The sequence below is a fragment of the Thamnophis elegans genome, chromosome 1 (assembly GCF_009769535.1).
Source record: "Thamnophis elegans isolate rThaEle1 chromosome 1, rThaEle1.pri, whole genome shotgun sequence".
Taxonomy (NCBI): Eukaryota; Metazoa; Chordata; class Lepidosauria; order Squamata; family Colubridae; genus Thamnophis; species Thamnophis elegans.
Genome location: NC_045541.1, coordinates 185,836,181 through 185,857,638, shown reverse-complemented (window position 1 = coordinate 185,857,638; position 21,458 = coordinate 185,836,181). Strand labels below are relative to the sequence as shown.

Here is a 21,458-nt window from a genome sequence, read left to right as displayed (position 1 = left end):
CGCTGGCGAGTTGCGCACAGCTGTCCCCGAAGTGCGCCGGCCGTGAGTCCGGAGCTGCGCTTTGAGGTTGACTCCAGGGGTGGGGGTGGGTTTCTTTCCTGCCCTCCCCCCTCCCCAGATTTGGTGGTGGTGGTCCATCTGGGGCCGTTTTTCAGATGGCTAGTTGGCTTCGTGCTTTCTTTCCACGGCACCGCTCTCCTCTTGCGCGCACCCCGACACACACCCAACCGCCCGGACTAACCGCGTTGCTCTCTTCTTCCTTTGTCTGTTAGAACCTGGTCAGGCGCCAGAACGTGAGGATGGAGGAACTCCTGCAGAAGATCAAACAGCAGCAATTCCGGATGGACAAGCAGAACCTGCAGATTAAGAGCCTTCAGAGCAAGGTATTTTGGGGGGGGGAAGGGGAGGAGGGGGCGCCCCGCAGGCTCGACCCCCACTTGTCTGGAGGGCAGTGGAGGCATTCCAGGGGATCACCTGTGGGAAGGGGTGTGCCGGGCAGGGGGAGGGGGAGTTGAATGGGGAAAGGGGTCGGGAAGGGTGAGAGAGAACGAGAGAAAATAAGATAAAAGTTTATTATTATTATTATTATTTTAACCGTCCCACGTTAAAAATGAAAATCTGTTGCTTCTGGAGAGGGTCTCTTGGGTGGGTGGGGAGCCAAGCTGAAATTGGGGTGGGGGGTTGGGAGTCTCCTGCTCCCTGGAAGGGCAGTGGCCCATGGGCTGGGGGGGGCATTTTGGGGAGTGGGAAATGCTGAATGGAGGGCAGCTGGAGAAGGTTGGACAAAGCTTTCCAGAAATGAATCAAGATGGAAAAAGAAACTCCTCTCAGCTTCAGGTGGCTGGCTGGGGATAATGGGGGATGTGGTATGCGATGGCTGGGGATAATGGGGGATGTGGTATGCAGCATCTCCAAAGGGTTCCAGCAAGCATATGGAGGCTTTGTTAGGCTGATGGCGTGGCATCGAACACGGGTGCCCCCTCCCCTGTAATGATTTTTCTCCAACTAAGAGGGGGGAAGGGTCTCAGCTGAGGGAGGGGCGGCTCTTCCCAGACCCTCCCCTAATTCTTTAGCTACCTGACTTTTACTATGGGGGGGGAGGGGGAGCTCCTATGAGGGGGCCACATAGATACACTTCCCTGTCCCTATTTTTCTCACAAAGCTTTCAAGTCCAAATACAAAGGTGTGTATTTTTTTTTTTTTTAAAAAAGCCCCAATCACAGAATTGGAAAAATGTGCATGGAGGTCATCTAGTCTCACCCTTCTTCTTTGCAAAGGATCTGGTTTTATGTTTAGGCTATGCCGGACGGCACCTGATTGGCTTTTTTTTTTTTTGAGGATGGATTAAAGCAATTTTTCTCAAGTGGGTTTCGTTTTTAGATGGGTTTGGACTTCAACTCGCAGAATTCCCTCGCCAACCGGGCTGGGGAATTCTGCGAATTGAAGTCCAACCCATCTTAAAAACCCAGTTTGAGAAACTGAGTTAAAGGATTCCTCATTTGCCCTTTGTTTCTTTCTTTCTTTTTTTAAAAAAAAATAGTTTTTATTAAACATTTTTAACCTTTAAAAACAGAAAAACAACAACAAATGCAGAAAAAAACAAGACAAGGATAACAATATAAAATAGTTTTATAGCCTTTTGCCTCAGCATACCTGTTTAGCCTTTGTAATTCTCCGTTCTCCATTGCCTTCCTGTCCGTTTTAACGTCTGTAATAGTGTAATAGCAGTTGTACTAACAATTGTAATAATATTAATTGTTCACATCACCATTATGTTTACATTACGGTCAATACTTTAAGTTTGATAGTAATTAGTAAAAACAAAAAAGAAAAGACTTCTATTTTCTGTTTTTGGCTTCCGTTTTCCAGCCACTTATAAATGCTATTCTGAAATTCTAAACGATAGAACGTCGCTTGCCCTTCTGCTGTTTGCAGTTTAATTGATGGGGACACCGAGAGGTAGAGAAAGAGAAATGTGAGAATTTCCACATTTCCATCTGCCGATGAGTAAACATTCACTCTGTCCTTTGATCTCCTGGATAATTCCTCTTTTTCAGCTAGCCACTTTTTTTAAAAAAAAAAAATTGTAATTTAGCCAAACGGCCTAGAAACCCAACCTTTATTGGGGGGGGCGGGGAGAGGGAGAAAGAGGAAAGTATTTCTTTCCACTTTTTATGATCTCTGGCTCCAGGCAACCACCGTTCCCCTCCCGGCCGGATCATCTTGTCCTGAGTGGTCTTTATTTATTTATGGTTTTGTTTACTGATTAAATTTATCCGCTGCTGCTTCCCAGCTGGTCTCGAAATGCCTCTGGATGGGAACTCCGAGGGCTGTGATGGTGAGCCTCGGGCACGCCTGCCCGAGGTGGCATGCAGAAGAGCCCTCTCCCGGTGGGCACGCGTGCCATCGCCAGCTGCGCTTCTGCTTTCCAGTGGGCACACGCACAGCTGGTCTTCGCAGGTGCTGGAACGCCCGAAAAAGGACCCAAAAAACAGGCCGTTTCCAGGCGGTTTTTCAGGTTGTTTTTGGCCATTTTCCAGGTGGCTCCGAAAAACAGCCTAAAAATGGCCCGAAAACCACCAGAAAACCAGGCGTGCACATGCTGGTCTTCGGGTTTCCGGCACTGAGGACAGGGAGAAGCCCCTGAAAATTGAATTGCGGGTCGGGGGGGGGGTCTCAGAACCCTTTTCAACTCCTTGTAAGCGGAGCCCGTCTTGTTCTGGGCTAGTCCAGGCCAAACTTTGTGACGTTAAAACGCACAGCTGTTTCCTTTCGGGCCGGAACTGATTTGGTGGTGACCCTTGCGAGATCGGTTGGGAAGGTCCAAGCCTCCCGGGGTCTTCTTCCACTCCTCGCCCTTACGACCATTTGCCTAAGAAGTTACGGGAGGGCTGAAAACAGTGACTCCCGACCAATCCTCACAATGACGACCTTGGTGGGCTCCCCACAGTTATGTGATCGACCTCCAGGCTTCTAACAACTGGCTGGTATTTCCAACAAGTTGCAATCACACATGATTGCCAAGCACATTCAAAGGAGGCCAGTTAAAACGGCTGTGTGTGATTCGCTTAGTGACCGTGGCAAGAGTCATAAAATTGGGGCGTGGCTCCCTTAGCAACACCGCATGGAAGTCCTGGGAGTGCCCAATTTTGATTGTCAATTGAGGACTTCCTGCATCGTATTTCTCTCCTCCCTCCGCCCTCTTCCTCCGTGGCCCATCAATCGGAGGCCGGTGCAGAAACACCCCCCACCCCCATGTTGTGCCCTCCAAGAGTGTGACCAATTCCACAATCCCACACAGCTAGCATTCTGAAAATGGGCAGAGCAAGATGTCCGGAGGTCGCTGTGTTGGGGAATAAAAGTTCTCCACCAGTCCACACCCAGATAAGCAGGGATTAACACCAGACAAACGGGCATAAAACAATAAATCAAAGAACTATCTATGGGGGGGAAATTCACACCCCTACCAGCGCTGGCCAGGGCAAGCAAGGATATATAAACAGGGAGTAAATCCTCCTTGCTTGTACCCCTGATGACGTTACCTAGTTGAGCAATGAAAGATCTTTAAGAAAACCACTACGTTCAGCAGAAAGAGAAACTCGGATATGCAGGGATTGACACCAGACAAACAAGCAATGCTTAACAAACCGTGTTATTGATTTAACAACGGCGGCAATTCACTTAGCAGCCGTGGCAAGAAAAGTCTTGGAATGGGGCAAAACCCACTTAGCGAATGTCTCATTTAGCCAGAGAAATGTTGGGCTCAATCGTGATCGTAAGTTGAGGACTACCTGTATAAGGGAGGGTGGGGGGTGGCTTGCCTAAGACAGTTTGATCTCTACCAGGAAAGGCAAATGGAGGCCGGGTTTTATTTATATATTTTGTATCCCGCCTTTATTATTTTTATGTAATGATTCAAGGATAACTATTCAATACACCCTCCTCCTCTTTCCCCCACCACCACAACAAGAGGTGGCCCAAAGTCACCCAGCCAGCTTTCATGGTTAAGGTGGGACTAGAACTCACCGTCTCCTAGAGATTGGCCCCAAATCACCTAGCTTTCTTTCATTGTTAAGGTGGGACTAGAACTCACCGTCTCCTAGTGATTGGCCCAAAGTCACCTACCTTTCTTTTGTGGTTAAGGTGATCAAACTAGAACTCACCGTCTCCTAGCGATTGGCCCAAAGTCACCTAGTTGTCTTTTGTGGTTAAGGTGGAACTAGAACTCACCGTTTCCTAGCGATTGGCCCAAAGTCACCTAGCTGTTTTTCCTGGCTAAAGTGGGACTAGAACTCCTGCTTTGTGGAGGGAAGGAAGGAGAGAAGGAGAGAAGAAAGGAGGGAAGGAAGGAGGGAATGTAGGAGAGAAGGAAGGGGGGAAGGTAGGAGGAAAAGAAGGGGGAAAGGAAGGAGGGAAGGAAGGAGGGAAGGAAGGAGGGAAGGAAGCAGGGAAGGAGGAGGGAAGGAGAGAAGAAAGGGGGAGGGAAGGGGGAAGGAGGGAGGGAAGGAAGGAGGGAAGAAAGGAGAGTAGGAGAGAAGAAAGGAGGGAAGGAAGGAGGGAAGGAAGAAAGAAGAAGTAGGAATGTTGTAAGATAAGATGGATCTATGGGATGGTAAGAAAGCAATTTCAAGTATATTGTCAACTGTAGGGGGAAAAATTGTTATAAATACATATTATTAATAACAGTTATGAGATCATATAATTGTCAAGGTATATATGAAATTAATAAAATTTTCAAAAAAAAAAAAAAAACCCCTGCTTTGTGGCCTGCTGCTTTAACCACTAGGCCCAACCGTTTCCCGTAGACGGGAGTCTCCGCCCGCCACGTTCCTTCCCTTTGAAAACAAACCCCTGAACCCTCTCTCCCCCGCCCCCCCTACTCAATTCCCAGGTCAACACCCTCAGCCCCCTGCACCGCCGGGAGAAGGACCCCCAGGAAGCCCCTCGCTGGAGAGTGACCGCCCTGCGCAGCGTCCTGGACGAGCGAGCGGCCAACCAGAGCCAGGCGGCCGGAGAGCAGACGCCGGAAGGCCCCAGTGAGTGAAGTTGCCGTGCTCGGCCCTATTCTTATTTTGCTTCGTTTTGGGGGGGTTTGGGGGGCAAAAAGCCTTATTTTCTTTTTTGCACAAGAAGGGAATTTTTGGATCTGCCATTCCGGGACTTTAGCAGCATCAAACGACGTGTCGGTATTACAACATTCACGACGTGTCGGTATTACAACATTTTCCAGGTTGGCACCAAAACAGCTGGGCGGGATTCAAAAGCTCCATTAGTTTTGATGGCTCTGAGCTGTGGGCTGAAATCTGCCAAAAATTGCCCAAACTTTCCGTCGCTAAATGAGACGCCGTGGCGGGTGAAGCAATTTGGAAACAAATAATAATAATAATAATAATTGGGTCGGCTTCAATATTTGTCCTGGGGCTTCAGGCCCAATTTTGGCCCAAGAAGAGAGGCTTACAGAGTCATGAGGACTAGCATCCTTCTCAGTTCTCCTCGGTGCTAGAAGCAGCTGTCATTCATGCAGTCAATGGAGACAGGGGAGGGGGAGGGGTTTGTCTCTGCATAGGCAAAAAAGTTGTTGGGTGTGTAGGTGGACGTACGACCACATCCTCTTGAGACAGTGGTTTATTGGACCTTTTCCTCACTTTGCGACCTTTTTGCTACCGTCGTTAAGTGAACCGGTGCACTTGCCAAGCTAGTCTCATGGTCTGGCTTCCCCATTGACTTCGCTTGTCAGAAGGCCGTGAAAGGAGATCTCGTGACAGTCCAGGGCACCTCGGCGGTCGCTAAGTGAACCGTCATAAGTCGAGGACTACCTGTGTCCTGGATGTGGGAGGGAAGCCGGGGACAGGCGTCTCCCCGTGTAAACTAGGAAAATCAATTTTTGCAAAATTTGCTAATGTTTGACCATGGCTGGGCCACAATTCCCAGAATTCTTGCCAAGTTTAGGAAATTGATCTGAGCCGAGGTGGCGCAGTGGTTAGGGTGCAGCACTGCAGGCTACTTCAGCTGACTGTGATCCGCAGTTCGGCGGTTCTAATCTCACCGGCTCAAGGTTGACTCAGCCGTCTGTCCTTCCAAGGTGGGTAAAATGAGGACCCGGATTGTTGTTGGGGGCGATATGCTGACTCTGTAAACCGCTTAGAGAGGGCTGAAAGCCCTATGAAGCGGTATATAAGTCTAACTGCTATTGCTATCTATCTATCTATCTATCTATCTATCTATCTATCTATCTATCTATCTATCTATCTATCTATCTATCTATCTATCTATCTATCTATCTATCTATCTATCTATCATCTATCTATCTATCTGGGTGAAATGAGGACCCAGACTGTGGGGGCGATATGCTGACTCTGTAAACCGCTTAGAGAGGGCTGAAAGCCCTATGAAGCGCTATATAAGTCTAATAAATAAATAACTAAATAAATAATTGTTGGGTTTGAGCTCCTCGGGAGAGGCTGGCCTCAGGCCAGGTTGCTAAATGGATCCTCTTCCTCCAGAGGCAGTCTATCCCTGCCTCACAGAGAGCTAAGAAGCCTCTGCAGCCCAACAGATCCTCTGTCTTCTTCCTTCCTTCCTTCCTTCCTTCCTTCCTTTCTCTTTCTTTGTTTCTTCCTTCCTCTTTCTTTCTTTCTTTCGTTCTTTCTTTCTTCCTTCCTTCCTTCCGTTCTCTTTCTTTCCTCCTTTCTTCCTTCCCTCCCTTCCTTCCTCTTTCTTTCTTTCTTTCTTTCTTTCTTCCTTCCTTTCTTTCTTCCTTTCTTTCTTTCTTTCTTCCTTTTCTTTCTTTCCTTCTTTCCTTTCTTTCTTTCTTCCTTCCTTTCTGTTTCTTCTTTCTTTCTTCCTTCCTTTCTCTTCCTTCCTTCCTTCCGTTCTCTTTCTTTCCTTCTTCCTTCCTTCCTCTTTCTTTCTTCCTTCTTTCCTTCCTTCCTTCCTTTCCCTTCCTCTTTCTTCCTTCCTTTCTCTCTCTCTCTCTTTCTTCCTTCCTTTCTTCCTTCCTTCCTTCCGTTCTCTTTCTTTCTTTCTCTCTCTCTCTCTTTCTCTCTCCCTTCCTTCCTTCCTTCCTTCCTTCCTTCCTTAAAGGCGTCTTGCGATTGACAGACCCCAACACTGGGAAGTCAGTTGCATCCACCAGTTGTGCAAAGCACCAACACCAAAACTGGCTATGAGCTGGAATCCCCCTGGCTTCAGGCAGGGAATCTTTCCGAACTCTGCACATGCCCAGGAGCCCTCTTCCCCCTCCTTTGCTTCCTTCACGCTTCCCACCACGGGGCTCCAACCGGGGCAATCAAAAGCCTCCCAGTTCCCAGCGCGAAAGAAAAGGCCGGGTGATAACATCCCACTGCACGAAGCCACATGGTGTGTTAACGCAAGGACGTTCGGCAACCTTGGCCAATAGAGAATTCCGTGATAGACTTCAACTCCCAAGCCAACTAGGCTGACTGGGGGATTCTGGGACTTGGAGTCCTTCAATCTTCCAAGCGGCCAAACTTCAAGAGACTCCTGTTGCCATACAGATGCCCTCCGGGTGTCCCTTTAAGGCAGTGGTTCCCAAACTTGGCAGCTTTAAGACTTGTGGACTTCAACTCCCAGAATTCTCCAGCCAGCTCTGCAGAGCTGGCTGGAGAATTCTGGGAGTTGAAGTCCACAAGTCTTAAAGTTGCCAAGTTTGGGAACCACTGCCTTAAAGGGACTCCAGATTTCTCTCTTTGTGTGTGTGTGTGTGTAAGGGGGGGGGGCTACTGGTTCAGTCTTCACCCTCCAGATGTGCAGGGAGGGGCCCTCCCAGATTCCCGAGCCCAAACATCTGGAGCCTGCCGGTTAGCGGGAAAGGGCCGCCCCTCCCTTTCCAAGCCGTGAGCCGTGGCTGCCCGCCAAGTGTGTCAGAGGTTCAGCCGGAAGGCTTGCCGGGCGCCCCCCCCCCCCCCCGGAGCTGCGGGGTTAATGACTGGCGTGCCAGAGGGGGGAAAGAGGGAGGGGGGCTCCTGGGGGGCTGGGAAGTGAAAGAGAAGGCTGGCCTCTGGCCAAGTAGGGGAAAGGACAAACCCTCCCCCTCCCCTCCCCATTCCTGCTCTGGGTTTCCAAAATATGCAGAAAGCAGAGCCAGAAAATTCTCCCCAGGGAGGGGCAGAGAGGCTGCCTTTCCTCTCCCCCCCCCCAGCCCCCAAACACCAGGAAAATGTGGGTGCTCCCCCCTCCTCCATACACACACACACACCTCCCAGCCAGTCTGAATTTGGGGGGTTTTGGCTCCTGGGGAGAAATTCCAACCTGCTGCTACAGATTTTTCCTACTTAGGGAAGCCGACTGGCCAGAAAGGAAGGTGGCTTTGCAGAATAAGAGAGCTTGGGAAGGGACCCTTGGAGGTCTTCTAGTCCAGCCCCCCGCCTCAAGCAGGAGAGACTCGGCCATTCAGACAATTGCCTGGTCCAGTGTCTTCTTAAAAAGACCTCCAGAGATGAAGCAACCTATAATTTAGTCCCTAGTATAGTAGGGTTGGAAGAAGGGAGCCCAGAGGTCTTCTAGTCTGACCCCCCTGCTTAGGCCGGAAACCCTGCAGCATCGCCGACAATTGCCTGTCCGGTCTCTTCTTAAAAGCCTCCAGGGATGTGGAGCGTTCGCAGCTTCTGGTGGCCATTTCTCCATTCTTGAGCCAATTTGTCTGGAGGGACCAATGGCCAGGCTCAAACGATCCTGTTTTGGACATAATTACGAGAAAATTGAGATCTCTGGAGGACGTAAGTAGTCCTTGACTAACGACAATAGAGCCCAAAATTTATGTCGCTGAGCGAGACAGTCCGTAAGTGAGTTTGCCCCCATTTCACCCCCTTTCTTGCCTCTGACGTTAAGTGAATCCCTGCAGTTGAGTTAGTAACACGGGTGTTAAAGTTTCTCTTTAATTCTAGGTTGGTCCCCATTTTGGTTTTTTTTGGGGGGGGGGGAAATAGACCTCTTGAAGAAGGCCGGTCCAGTTTCACCCCAAGAAAGCCCTCAATCCTGGAGCTAAAAAAAGGCTTACAAACCAAGGGGGATAATGAACCGCCGGGCAGCCATGTGCCAGCGCAGTCTACCTGAATTCTTGAGTTCAGGCTATGGCAGTTTGCAAGGGACACCATCCGATCCAAGGTAATTGGGGTGGGGGTCAGGGGGCAGCTCAGGCTTGAGAGGGGAACTGGGGGTCTTGCAAATAAACGGAGTTGGAGTTGGGGGTGGGTGGGGGAAAAGACCCCAGCACAGAGCCAGACCGAGAGTTAACCATTTTCCCAGAATGGGCGTTGGTCAGCCTGGAAGAACCGTGACTCACACCCATGACAAAGGCTTGAGATGTGTGTGTGGGGGGTGTCTGTGCATTTGCTCCCCCCCTCCTTACGTACACCCGGGTGTGCCCCCTGCCCCCTAACAAACCCACAGGGGGCATGAAGCTCTTTTTCCAGGGTTTTTGATGGATTTTCTTTTTAGGGGGGGGGGCGAGCCCCCTACACATCGGTTAGGTCAAATGGAGGCTCCTCGAAGTCTGCTGTGGATGATGGGAGTGGGGTTCAAGCACCTTGAGAAGGGAGCGATGGACGAGGGGAGGTGGACTGGATGCCCAATGCCCCCATTCCCAGATGCTGCTAAAAACTGCCTTATATTTCGTGTTGTTTACCTCCGATTCTATCTCTGAAAAGAAACGTCTGGATGATCTTTGGGTCTCTCTGGAAAGCCCCAAAGTGGGCACAACAGGGTGGATGGTTGGGGGGGGGGCATTTTGATCTGTTCTGGACTGCCCAAGGCTTTGCACCGTCCTCTGGCTTTGAACGGAGACTTTTATTGGCCCTTTTGGGGAAAAGGAAGGGGAGAGGGCCTCGTCCCCCTGTGCCCACAGGGGAAACTGAGGCAGGCGGGGAAAAAGAGCCGAGTCCTTTGCCCAGTTTTTAGTTCCCACGGGTGTCGGTGGGCAGTGGCCCCCTCCCGCTTGCCTTCCTAGGGCTGGCTGTGCGCAGACGGTAGACTGCTTCTGTAGAGGGAGGCTCCTTCGAATTGTTCTGGCCACTGGCCTTTGATTGGCTGGAGACCCGGGGGGGGGGGAGGTTGTCCCATCGCCCGTCCCTCCCCTGCCTCTGCCCCCCCATTTCCTCCTCCTTGATTGAGGGGCACCCCAGCCCTTGGCGGTGGCAGCTGGCTGGCGTGGCACCAACCAGGGCATGGGGCACAGTTGGCAGCTGGCAAGAAAGCCTCTGCCTGGTTCTTCCCTTCGTTGGAAACCCAAAGTTAGGACGAAGATTAGGATTTAGGGTTTCTAGTCCTCAAGGATGCTAGTCTTCAAGAATTCAGCGCTAGTCCTCAAGAACTCCTGGCTAGCTCAGATTTTCCCAGGCCTATCCTTGATCCAACTCTTCTCCCCCCCCCTTCCCGGGTGTGTGTGTGTGCGTGTGCGCGCGCCTGGTCACGTCCTCCCTTGGCGGCTGAATGATGCAAGCCGGCCCCTCCCTCCCACTGCCGGAGGGGGGGGGGGAAGAGAAGGAATTGGGGGAAAGTTCATGTTTACACTCCAGGGTCTGTTCCCCCCCCCCCCTCCGTCCCCATCCCTCCCCTCCCTCCCCAGCCCGCCCTGTTCTCTGGCATCCTGCCCCAGGCAGCTGTTTCCAGAATCTCCGCTAAATTTATCCCAGGCTTGGAGGGAGGAGCCCCCCTCTCCCCCCCCCCTTGCCCGCCATCCCCAGCCCCCCCTCCCCTGCAATTCCGAGGATGCTGATTTCTCTCCCCCCCCCCCCACCTTCCTCGTGCAAGGCCCAAGAACAGGATCCCTCTTTGTCTGGGGCTGCAATTCCTCCCCCCCCCTTCGCCCCCCCCCCTCCCCATCTGCTCTGGGCTGCCCTGGGCAAAGTCCCCGTCCACCCTGCCACATCCCTCCCTTCACCCTTCTGCCCCCCCCCGCTGCCCACCTGCCCTGCCCCACTCTGGCTGGCACAGGGCAAAGTCCAGCTCTGGCACTGGGTGTGGGCGTGTCCCCCTCCCGGCACCCCAAATCGTGCCGTCTTGCATGCCTGGGGTATGAATGGGCCGGGGGTTCCTGAGCACGTGCAGAGGGCTTTTTTGGACGCAGACCCTGGTTGCTGTTGGTTGGCTAAGAAGGGGGCTTTGGGGGCTCTCAGGCCGGCTCAGCTGAATGCTTCTGGGCGGGGGGGGGAGGGAGAGCCCCCCCCCCATGCTCAGCTTTACCCATGGATCCTTTGCAGCTCAGGGTTGAATTGGGGGGGGGGGTCTCTGGTGCTCTCTGAGCTGGGCGGCTTTCTTGCAGGCGTTTCGTAGCCCAACTAGGTAACAACATCAGTGCCAGGAAGAAGGGAGGAGGAGCAGGAGGACTGTGGGGTCCCTGGTGCTCTCTGGGCTTGGTGGGTTTTCCTGCAGGCGTCTCCTGACCCAGCTAAGTAACCTCATCAGTGCCAGAAGGGAGTGGATTGCGGCGTGGAGGAAGGAGGAGCAGGAGGAGGGCGGTGGGGGGTCCTTGATGGTCTCTGAGCTGGGCGGCTTCCTTGCAGGCGTTTCGTGGCCCAACTAGGTAACCGCATCAGTGCCAGGGTGCTCGCTGGACCAGCACGGGTGACGTTACCTAGTGGGGCAATGAAAGGTCTGCCAGGAAGCCCCCCCACCCAGCCCAGCCTTTCCTCAGAGGCCCCTTTTCCTCAATGGGGCAACTTCTGCACCCGGCTTCCCCAGGAGACGGTTGCTCAGCCATTTCCAGCACAGGCAGAACATCTGGATGGCATCTGTTTGAGGAAGGCGCAGCTGAAGTCGGGGCCTCCCGATGCCCGCCCTTCGTTTTGCTCCCCCTCAGTCCCGGCAGAGAAGCGGGCAAGGCAGCCCTGTCTCTGAGGGGGGAGCCCAGGGAATTGGGGGGGGGTGGGGGCCTTGGACCCTCGGTGTTCAGTTTCAGTGGTCGTGACGAACCACCACAGGACGCTCAGCTGGATCTCTGGAACTGACACAGGAGGCCCCTCCGTTTCCTTGCAGCAGCCCCCCCCCCCCCCGCCCACGGCCCTCCTGGTCCCTTCGCCATCATGGCAAGAGATTTGAAACAGGCCTTGCTCTGCCCTCAACCTTTGTGGGAGTGAGTGAGTGAGTGTGTGTGTGTGTGTATGTTTGTGTGTGTGTGAGAGAGAGAGAATGAGAGAGACAACAAGAGAATGAGAGAGAATATGGGAGAAGCAGAGAGAGAGAGAGAAAGAGGGGGGAGAGAGAGAACAAGATAATGAAAGAGAATGAGAGAGCGAATATGAGAGGAGAGAGAGAACAAAAGAGACGGAGAGAGGAGAGAGAGAGGGACTATGAGAGAAAGAAAGAGTGAAAGAGGAGAGAGACAAGAGAATGAGAGAGAATGAGAGAGAATATGAGAAGGAGAGAGAGAGAAAGAGAGTGAGAGGGGAGAGAGACAACAAGAGAAGGAGAGAGAATGAGAGAGAGAGAATGAGAGAAGGAAAGAGAAATGGGGAGAGAGAAAGAATGAGAGAAAGAATGAGACAACAAGAGAGAGAATGAGAGAGAATGAGAAAGATTGAGAAAAAATGATAGATAAAAGATCTTGAGAGAACAAGAGAGGCAAGAAAGAGGGAGTGAGGGAATGAGAGAGAATGAGAGACAGGATAAGAGAAAGAATGAGAGAGAGAATTAGAAAATGAGAGAGAGAAAGAATGAGAGAGAATTAGAGAAAGATAGAATGACAGAGATAGAATGAGAGAGGGGGGAGGAATGAGAGAGAATTAGAGAGAGAAAAAGAATGGGAAAGAATGAGAGAGCGAAAGAATGGGAGAGGGAGAGGGAGAGGGAATGAGAAAGAGAGTGATTGAGAGAGAATGACAGAATGAGAGAGAGAATGAGAAAGATTGAGAGAGAATGATAGATAAGAGATTTTGAGAGAACGAGAGAGGAGGGAATGAGAGAGAATGAAAGCGAATGAGAGACAGGATAGAATGAGAGAATGAGAGAGAAAATGACATAGGGAGGGAGAGGATGAGGGACACACACACACATACACACACACACTCCTCCTTTTATTGCCTGTCCTGCATTTCCTCAATTTTGTGGCTCTCAATGCTGCAGCTGCCTTTGGGCTGGATCCCCCCCCCTCCTCCCCCCCCCCCGCGTGCCGTGTCAAAATGCCAACCCTGTTAGACTGGAACTTGCCCCAAGGCCTCCGGGCTTCTGCCCATGCGAGGGGGGGGGGAGGGAAGGAATCCCCTCTGAACTGAATAGCAGAGTCACAGAATAAGAGGGTTGCAGGGGGGGACCTTGGGGGTCTTCCAGTCTAGGAGACCCTGCCTGGACCAGTTCTGACCAGTGGCTGCCTCTTTTTAAAAGCCTCCAGGGATGCAGCACTTCTGGTGGCAAGTCGTTCCACTGGTCAAGAGTTCCAACTTCCAGGAAACTCCTCCTTAGTTCCAGGTTGCTCCTCTCCTTGATTAGTTTCCATCCGTTGCTGCCGCTTCTCCTGCTTTCCAGGGCCTGGAGAATAAATTGAGCCCCCTCCTCTCTGTGGCAGCCCCTCAAATATTGGAAGACTGCTATCCTGTCTCCCCTGGTCCTTCTTTTCATTCAACTAGACCCAATTCCTGCAACCGTTCTTCGTATGTTTTAGCCTCCAGTCCCCTAATCCTCTTCGTTGCTCTTCTCTGCACTCTTTCCAGAGTCTCCACCACTTTTTTAACATCGTGGTGACAAGAACGGGGAGCCGTTATTCCAGGTGTGGCCTTACTAAGGCTTTGTAGAGCGAGGCAGTTGAATGAAAGACCAACATTGGCACCCGCCTCCTGCTCTCAAGAGGTCTTTCGTGCCAGAATCTTCAATCTCACTCTGTGGGGAACGGGTTAAATTATTTCGCGCACCCCGACTTTGAGCGTTGAGCTTCGGGGTCAAGGATCTGCACATTGATCGATCTCAGGAAGCCAATTATGCACGGAGGGTGGCGCAAGGCAAAAGGCACTGTGGGATTGGAAGCGTTTACACGGATGCCCCAACTGGGGGAGCCACATTAGTGCATATTTCAAACCCCCAACACTGCATCTCGATTCCTCTTTGCTCTGTGAGGCTCCATATTATTATTATTATTATGTGGTTAATCTTTGGTGAGAATCACAGCTTTTGGGGCTGGTTGGTAGCTCAACAGCTCGAGTCTTAACCAAGGACCTAGGAACCTTTAAGGTAACGTCGGAGGATATAAGCTGTTCCAAGTAGGGCGGTTTTTTGTAGAAAATTATTATTATTATTATTCACAACAACAGAATTGTATCACAGCGGCCAGTTGTTTCGCCGGATTTGGCATTGGTTACTAGTCGGGCCCCACCCAGGGGCCTAGGACGTCGTAACGTATTTTCGTAATATGCGTGCAGATCCAAGCAGTGCCGCTTTTTGCATTTGACTGATGGTGATTTTGTCAATTTTTAACTGTTTTAAATGTAATTCCAGTGCTTTTGGAATAGCACCCAGTGTGCCAAGTACCACTGGAATTACCACTGCTGGTTTGTGCCATAGTCGTTGAATTTCAATTTTTAAGTCCTGGTATCTTGCGATTTTTTCATGTTCCTTCTCGGCGACCCTGCTATCCCCTGGTATTGCGATGTCTATGATTGTGACCTTATTTTTCTCAACCAGTGTGATGTCTGGTGTATTATGCACCAGTATTTTGTCCGTTTGTATGCGAAAATCCCACAAGATCTTGACCATCTGATTTTCGGTGACTTTTTCAGGCTGATGTTCCCACCAGTTTGTTGCTGTTAATTAATATTATAATTTTTGCACAAATTCCAATGGATCATTTGTGCTACTGAATTGTGCCGCAATTTATAATCAGTCTGCGTGATTTTTTTACAGCAGCTGAGTATGTGATCAACAGTTTCATCAGCTTCTTTGCAAAGTCTGCATTTGGCATCATCAGAGGATTTTTCGATTTTGGCCTTAATGGCATTTGTGCAGATAGCTTGTTCTTGCGCAGCCAGGATTAGTGATTGTTGTTGTTGTTGTTGTTATTACATTGTGCATGCTGTGCATCCCACAACTGGACTGCACAACTGGCCCCAAATCCTCCCTCCTTTGCAAGGGAATCTCTTCGCTCCGTCGACCGGCTTCCGTAACACGCAGGTGATGCCATCCTGACGGCCTCGTTTCTTTGTCCCCTCCCACAGAGCTTCCGGCCGGCTGTCACGACCTCTTCCTCGAGGGGCAGCAGAGCAGCGGGGTCTTTGAGATCCAGCCCCCCGGAGCCCCGGCTTTCAAAGTCTTCTGTGACATGGGTAAGTTCGGCTGTGGGCGCAGGGTCTGGGGTTGAAGTCTCTGGACAGCCGGGAGCCGGCTGAACTGGGTTTGGGAAGAGAGTGGGGTGGATGTGCGCATGGCTTCCACTGGAAAAAGAGAAAGGGCCAGAAGGAATAGGAACAGAACGGAATGGAGGAGCGGAGTATTGGAATGGAGTGGAATAGGGTGGAATATAGAATAGAAGGGAAGGGAAGAATATAAGAGTAGGAATAGAATAGGAATAGGGAATAGAATAGAGAATAGAACAGAATGGAAGGGAAGGGAAGAATATAAGAATAGAATAGAATAGAATAGGAATAGGGAATAGAATAGAGAATAGAACAGAAGGGAAGGGAAGAATATAAGAATAGAATAGGGTAGGATGGAATATAGAATAGAACATAGAATAGAATAGAATGGAAGTGAAGAATATAAGAATACAATAGAAAAGAATGTAATGAAATGGGAAGGAATCAAATCGGATCGGCTAGAATAGAATAATCAAATAGAATAGTATATAGAATAGAAAATAAGAATAGAATGGAATTGAATAGAATGTATGTGTGTGTGTGTGCGCGCCCCCCCCCATGTATGGGTGCAAGTATATATATATTTATGTATATAGTATGTATAAATGTGTGTAATGTTATGCACCAGTATGTGTGTGTGTATGTATGTGTGTGTGTGTATATATACACATACATACATACTGTTGTATTTGTGCTGATAAATAAAATAAAGGGAGACTAGGATAGATCTATTTCAAGCTATTTAGCTCTCATCAGCTAGCCATACCCTTACTGGGATTTGAACCTGGGCTATATTACATACTAGGCAGACATCTTAGCCATTAGGCCACAGGCTCTTATCCATTATCAGCCAAGCCAGGGTGAAAGGTATCTATTAGATTTTTACAACCCCTGGTATGCCCAAATATGGGAGGATGTACATACATACATACATACATATACATACATACATATACATACACGTACATACATACATACATACATACATATGTGAGGACAATTAACCAGTGGAACAGCTTGCCACCAGAAGTTGTGGATCTTCCGTCATTGAAGATTCTTAAGAGATTGGGCGACCATTTGTCTTAGGTGGTCTAGGGTCTCCTGCTCCAGCAGGGGGTTGGACTAGAAGACCTCCGGGGCCCCTTCCAGCTCTAGGGCCCTAGCTTCTAATAAAAAAACTATTAAAAAGATGCCACTCCACAATCAAACCGGAGGATCGGTGGAGGGAATCTGCCTGTATTTTGTGTGTGTGTGGGGGGGGGGGGGGGAATTGCACAGAGGTCCAAGGGACTGGATGGGGCGGGGGGGCTGGGAAAATTGCCCAGAAGCCAAGCCAGGGTCGTGCCCTTCATCCTTCTCTCTCCGTTGGCAGAGGACGGGGGCTGGACTGTGATCCAGAGGCGCTCGGAGGGCTCGGTGGATTTCGACCGACTTTGGGACGCTTATAAAGACGGCTTTGGAAATCTGACAGGTGGGTGAAGCGGGTGAGAGTGTTTCCCCCCCACCCCCCGAATTCCTGCCAGGAGGAATTCCTGCCCTGGCACACGGAGGAGGGGGGGGGGCACCTGGTTGGAGAAGGCACCCAGCAGCAGCTCCGAGATATGTCGATTCTAAGCTGTGATGCTGTTTTCTAACGGCTCCAATTTCCCAAATCCATTTATCGAGTTAAAACATCAGTCAACAGATAGTTCTCAAATTACTACCATTTGTTTAGTTGAGTTCGTAATTACAGCGGCACTGAGAGAAGTGACTTAGGCCTGGTCCTCACACTTATGACCGGTCCTCACACTTATGGCCATTGCAGCATTTTCCCCCACAGTCACGGGATCAAAATGTTGTCTTTACAATGCTTGGGGTCACGGGAGACCCTTCCTAGACTGTTCCAACTTGCAAAATTACTGCAAGGAGCCAGATTCGCTTAGCAACCAGATGTTTCGCTTAACAACTGCAGTCATTCGCTTAGCAACCGCATCAGAAAAGGCCGTGAAGTCTGTGCAATTCGCAGCCATGGGAATTCCTGCCCAATTTTGGTCATAAGTCGGCGACTAACTATACAGTAGTATAGTCCTCAACTTATGACAATTCCATTTAGCGACCTTTCAGAGTTAGAGCGGCACTGAAAAATGGGAGTTAGGACCGGTATTTTTCCACAGCTGCGACCTTTGCAGCATCCCCCAATCGCGTGATCAAAATTCGGACGCTTCGTCTTTATGACCGTTGCCGTCTCCCCAAGATCATGCGATTCCCCTTCCGGCAAGCCAAAATCAATGGATCAAACCGGATTCACTTAACGACCGGGCGACTTAACTTACGCACTCCAGCGATTCCCTTAAACGCAGGAAACATACTGGAATAGTAATAATAGAATATATAAAATACTGGAATACTAGAATTAGTAGAAACTCGACCTAAACAAACGTCTCACTTAGGAGCAGACATTGGGGGAGGCTCCATTGCAGGCGTAAGTCGAGGACTTCCCTGTACAGCTCCCAAATCAAGGTTTTTCATGGCGCTTTTTGCTTTTCCCTCCCCTTTCCTTTTTTAGGGGATTTCTGGCTGGGCTTGGAGAAGATGCACGGGATGGTGAAAGACGATCGCTTTCAGCTGCTGGTTGAGCTGCGCGATTGGGAAGGCAACGCTCAGAGGGCCCACTTCCTCTTCCGCCTGGGCGGGGAGGAGATGGCCTACACCCTCAGCCTCCTGGGACCCATCCGGGGGGAGCTGGAGAGCGCCATGGGGGACTTCCCCCAGCTGCCCTTCTCCACGCGGGATCGCGACCACGATCTGAAGGGCGACACCAACTGCGCCAAGCACCTCTCAGGTCAGTGGTGGGCGGACGGAGGAGATACGCGGAAACGGTATTTTATTTTTCCCCTAACCCCGTCCCCTTGAAGGGGAGCAGACTTCAACTCCCAGAATCCCCCAGCTCTTAAAGGGGATGCGGGTTGGGAAAATCTGACCCAGGATTGAGAATTGGGAGAGCGATGGAAGATTGAGGCCCGTAAAAATCAGGTGGAGCTTTGAATGCAGCGATGTGGCCGCCATCTTGACTTATTTGACCGGTTCCACCACAAATCCGCGGAGCCCTTATCCGCGGAGACATAAGCGCGAAGACTAATTCGCGCCGTTCTAAGCGCTAAGGAAAAATGCGACCCTACCGCGATGACATAATCGCGGAGGGCAAATTCGTGCATTCCCAAGCACTCACTACCCTAAACCTAACCCTAACGCTAAACCTAACCCTAACCCTAACCCTAACACAAACCCCTAAACCTAATCCTAACGCTTACATTAATTGAAGTCGGCTTTCTGCCGCGGCGCCGTTTTAAAGCGCCCTTCTGTTGCCGCGCTGTTGCTGCGGCGGTGATGACGCGCGGTGATGACGTCGCAGCTTTAGCGCCACGATTTTATCACCGCGATTTTGACTAGCGCGGTTTTGTCGTGCCACGATTTGACCACCCTCTGCTGTCGGGCGAAGGTAGAGCAGCAGAGCGTCTTTGGGCCAAATTCACTTAACAACTGCCTGAGTCACTTACTGATTTTTGCTTAACAATTGTGGGATCAGAGGTCGTAAAATTGGGGGTGACTTGCTTAGCGGCGGAAATTAGCAACCAAGAAAAGGGAGGGCAGAAAAAGACCTCGTGCTCCATTTGAGTTTCCCCTATTTTGTTTTATTTCTTAAATTTTTAGTTGAGTTGAGTTTAATGTAATGATTTAATTCCCGTCGAAATTGTGGCCGTAACTCGAGAACTGCCCATCTTGCCTGCAGAGAACCCTTGAGAAAAATCTTCTCAAAGCTTCTGACCCCGTTTGGAATATACAGACAGTCCTCGACTTAACAACAGTTCGTTTAGCGTCCGTTTGACATTATAACGGCACTGAAAAAGAGGGACTTAACGACATTTTTTCACGCTTACGACCCAGCAGCAGCAGCAGCCCCCGTTGCTCATGTGATCGAAATTCAGAACCTTGGCGACTGTTTCATATTTACGACGGTTGCAGTGTCCCGGGATCATGCGATCCCCGTTTTTGACTTTCTCATTCAGGCAAAATCAAGGGGGAAGCCAGATTCCCTTTTGTTGCTGATTTCACAACTGAGGTGACTCAAACGGTGGCAAGAAATGTAATAAAATGGTGTCAAAACTCAACAAGTGTCTCACTTAACACCAGAGATTTTGGAGCTCAGTTGTGGTCGTTAAGTCGAGGACTGTCTGTAATCTTTCCCTCTGGCCCATCGACGGAGCTGCTCCCCTACTGGGGTCTCAGAAGGGCATCCCGCCTCCGGTCGGCTTAGGTACCTGGCTGACTCCCGTTTTCTGCTCCTCTTCTCCTCGCAGGAGGCTGGTGGTTCAGCTACTGCGGCCACGTCAACCTGAACGGCAAATACTTCCGGTCCATCCCACGGCAGCGGCACGAGAGGAAGCAAGGCATTTTCTGGAAGACCTGGAGAGGGCGCTACTACCCCCTGCAATCCGCTACCATGAAGATCCGCCCTGCAGAGCCGGACCGGGCGTCCTAAGCCCTCCCCCCAAGAGACTGGGCACGGCCCTCCTTCCTGCCCCGTTCCCACGAGACGCAGCTGGTCTCCGTCTCTGGAGCCCGGGCAGCACTGCCCCATGGCTGGCATTTGATTAGAGAGTCCGGGGAGGGGGGGGATTCCTTTTTAAGGGAGGGGGTGAGCCTGTCCCACTGGGGGAAGAGCGCATGGGCACGGGGGAAGGCTGCTGGGCTGTGGGGCCAGAGGGATTTGGGGAGTGCCACCTCTCAGCCTCCTGCAATTGTGGGAACATCTTTCATGCCCCTCCAGATGCAAAACAGATGTGGCTTCCTCCCACCCCCTGCGCCCCCGAAAATATATGTACAAAGGCATTGAGAGAGCTGTATGGCTGGGGGAGGCTGGCGAGATGTGGGGGGGAAGGCCACTCCCTCCTGCAAATGTGACCCCGATGTAGGGGTACCCACAATACTGGGGCCTCTTTCATGGACCTTCCAAACCGTCCTTCTTGAATTTAATGCCCCCCCCGCCCCCATCCCCAATCTCTTTGGATCCCCCTTTAGGTCATATTGACTTAAAATGCTCCTGGGTTGGTCTTGCGCAGGACTGTTGTCTGGGGAGGGTCGGGTGGTGGTGGTGGTGGTCAGTGGTTACATGTTACAAGTGTTTTTTCGTCCCCCCCCCCTTTTCCAATGCGTTGTTTTTCGTTTGGTTTTTTAAAAAAAAACAAGACCCTGGACCATCTCCGAGTGAATATTGTTGTGTAAACGTTACAAAACTGTGTTTCGACGTTAAAAAGAGACGAGAGATGTTTGTTTCTTCCTCTTCGCTTTTTTGTAAAAAAAAAAAAATCTTTTTATACTTGTGTGTGTGAGACTTTGTGGTCAGTGAAATGTCTTTTGGGCTTTGATGAATAATAATTAAAAATGACGGGATATTTTTTCCCCTTTTCCGTTTGTATTCTTTTTGGCGGTAATACGGGACGATCTAAAAAACAATTTGTGGAAGCTTTTCTAGAAAGTCCTCGTTCAAACGCTCCATCTGACCGGAAGTTTAGGGGTGATACGTACCATGGAAAAGATACTTTAAGTCTCTGAAATTCAGGATTTGGGCACCTAGAGGCCAGGAGGACATCTAGTCTGCTCGCTTGCCAGAACAAAAGGACGTGATCTTGAGAAAGAAATTGTCTAGAGTGTAAGTCCTCGACTTATAACAGTTCATTTAGTGACCGTTTGAAGTTACAATGGCACTGAAGAAAGTAGCGTTGTTCAAACTTATGACCGTTGCAGCATCCCCGTGGTCACATGATCAAAATTCAGATGTTTGGCCACTGATTCGTATTTATGACAGTTACAGCATCCCCGGGGTCACGCAATCCCCTTTTGCGACCAACCGACAAGCAAACTTCAGATCCACTTAACAACCAGATTATTAAATGAATAACGGCAGCGATTCACTTAATAATTAAGAAAGATCGTAAAATGGGGCAAAACTCACTTAATGACTGTACGTTAGCAACGGAAATGTTGGGCTCTATTGTGGTCGTTAAGTCGAGGATGACCTCGACCCTCTGACAAGCCAAGTCCATGGGGAAGCCGGATCCACTTAACAACTATGTCACTAACTTAACAACTGCAGTGATTCGCTTAACAACCGAGTCGTAAAAT

General features: G+C 50.3%; 1 protein-coding gene across 1 annotated transcript; it reads left to right on the top strand.

Annotated features, from left to right (window-relative positions):
* Positions 1 to 252: 252 nt before the first annotated feature.
* Positions 253 to 20,738, top strand: ANGPTL4 (angiopoietin like 4). The gene is made up of 6 exons (XM_032239130.1): positions 253 to 383; positions 4,892 to 5,036; positions 15,159 to 15,266; positions 16,669 to 16,767; positions 17,842 to 18,117; positions 19,634 to 20,738. Exons 1-6 carry the CDS (start codon positions 300 to 302, stop codon positions 19,813 to 19,815), a joined length of 894 nt encoding a protein of 297 aa, XP_032095021.1. The 5' UTR covers positions 253 to 299; the 3' UTR covers positions 19,816 to 20,738.
* The last annotated feature ends 720 nt before the right edge of the window (positions 20,739 to 21,458 follow it).

What these genes read in the sequence shown, in the direction of transcription:
- ANGPTL4 (XM_032239130.1), top strand. Translation starts at nt 300, where the DNA reads ATGGAGGAACTCCTGCAGAAGATCAAACAGCAGCAATTCCGGATGGAC. An exon ending in GCAGACGCCGGAAGGCCCCA is followed by an intron (nt 5,037 to 15,158) that starts GTGAGTGAAGTT and finishes CCCCTCCCACAG; the next exon opens with AGCTTCCGGCCGGCTGTCAC. An exon ending in CGGCTTTGGAAATCTGACAG is followed by an intron (nt 16,768 to 17,841) that starts GTGGGTGAAGCG and finishes TTCCTTTTTTAG; the next exon opens with GGGATTTCTGGCTGGGCTTG.